Source organism: Sinocyclocheilus rhinocerous, unplaced genomic scaffold (assembly GCF_001515625.1).
Source record: "Sinocyclocheilus rhinocerous isolate Xijiao unplaced genomic scaffold, SAMN03320098_v1.1 scaffold1294, whole genome shotgun sequence".
NCBI lineage: Eukaryota > Metazoa > Chordata > Actinopteri > Cypriniformes > Cyprinidae > Sinocyclocheilus > Sinocyclocheilus rhinocerous.
Window position 1 is genome coordinate 1371624 of NW_015656157.1, and position 1704 is coordinate 1373327.

Below are 1704 nucleotides of genomic sequence, written 5' to 3' on the forward strand. Positions count from 1 at the left end.
ATTTTTATTTCATAATATTATTTTATTATTAATTGATGTGTGTGTGTGTGTGTGTGTGTGTGAACTATTTTAATAATTCATTTACCTTTTTTATTAAATGATTAATTTATTGATTTAATATTTTATTTTATATAATATTAATAAATTATGAATTAATTAAAACCCTAAGGAAGGTCAATTGACTGAAATTTAGCTAATAGAAAATATCTGTGGTGCACATTTGAGTAGTGTGAAGGATTTATACTTTTTTTTTTTTTACTGTAATTATAAAATATGAACCAATTAATAGTTAAATAAAATATTTTATGATACATATTTTAAGTATAATGTAAAATATAAGTCAATTAATGATCAAACAACTTAAACATTTAATTTATTCATATTTTTATATTTGTGTATGTACATAAAGAAATCATGTTTTGCACAGTAAGTCATCATAATCATCCAGCAAAAATGGTTATAAAATAGTTTCATATGTATTATTTTTGTTATATGTAATATTATTATTATTATCATTATTACTTGTATAAAAATATAACATACATATAATTTTTAGCCTATTGTAAATGATGTTTACAAGCAAGTCCCCCTTGCAGAATGTGAAAAAACAACGTTTTAAACATCACAGTCCAAATGTATAATTTTGTCAAGCATGTAAATTGTTGAGCCCTGATGTTGATTAAATATCTGTCCATCTCGTGTAATTCCTGGATTTTACCCCCGACTGGTTACAGGTAACTGAAGAAATCTACCTCAACCCAGCATAACCTATGCAATGGACAGGTGTGGACCAATGGGCTCGACTCGCTCGCCGGTGCTCAAACATTTGCTAAAGCCGCCACTGTAAAACTGATATGGGTATCAGAACTTATCACAGGTGCAGCTTAACACACACACACACACACACACGGCCCCTGAATCAGATTCAGATTAACACAGTATGCAGCTTCCTTGTTTTTCAGAGTGTTTTAAGGTGGCACCATGTTGGGCTGATGCTAACAGCCATTTATCAATAATTGCGAGTTTAGCATAGCCTTACAGATGGGTGGTTTACTAAATTTACAGGTATCTTCTGGTTGATTCACAATCAATGCCACAGGAAGTGGTTTAAATGTCAGGAATATCATTTCAGTCAGTACGGTCTCAATAGGCCGTACACAAAAAAATGACTTGTGAATCTCTGTAACCTTGCTGCTGTTATCAGTGGAAAGAAATGTGGCTTTTTGTGATTTACAACTCCTATTCGGATGGACTCCATGAAGCCCCTGGAGCCTGATACAATTCCCATGCTGGGACATCACCCTTACAGCCTGAGCTTGTGCTGTGAACTCACTATTATGGTGAAATTGATGTTAACAAATAGTGTAGTAGTTACCTTGGCTTGGGAATGTTAACATCTCATCATATTAATTGTTTGCCTTATAAGGTGAAATATGTAGGAAACCACAAGCTCCAGCTGTATAAGGGTGAATTTCCAAGTGATATTTTACCTCAGCAAGAAGACTATTTGAAATTATTGCATATTAAAACCAAGGATTTTTTTGTAATTGTGAAAATTTTTCATGACTGTTAAGCACATTTTCCCAAAATTCTCATTACAATAATGGAAGAAAATGCATGAATCTGTTTTTTTAATTATAATTTGATCATTATTTATATTTATATATATATATATATATATATATATATACATATATATATATA

At 30.8% G+C, this 1704-nt stretch overlaps 1 protein-coding gene across 1 annotated transcript in view; it reads left to right on the plus strand.

The window, feature by feature from the left end:
* The window catches only part of LOC107719574 (histone-lysine N-methyltransferase, H3 lysine-79 specific-like), a 27317-nt gene extending 25825 nt beyond the window's left edge, over positions 1-1492 (plus strand). Inside the window, exon 27 of the mRNA XM_016527028.1 lies at positions 735-1492. Within this exon, the coding sequence (XP_016382514.1) occupies positions 735-742 (8 nt within the window). The 3' untranslated portion in view covers positions 743-1492. The remainder of the gene's footprint in view (positions 1-734) is intronic.
* The last annotated feature ends 212 nt before the right edge of the window (positions 1493-1704 follow it).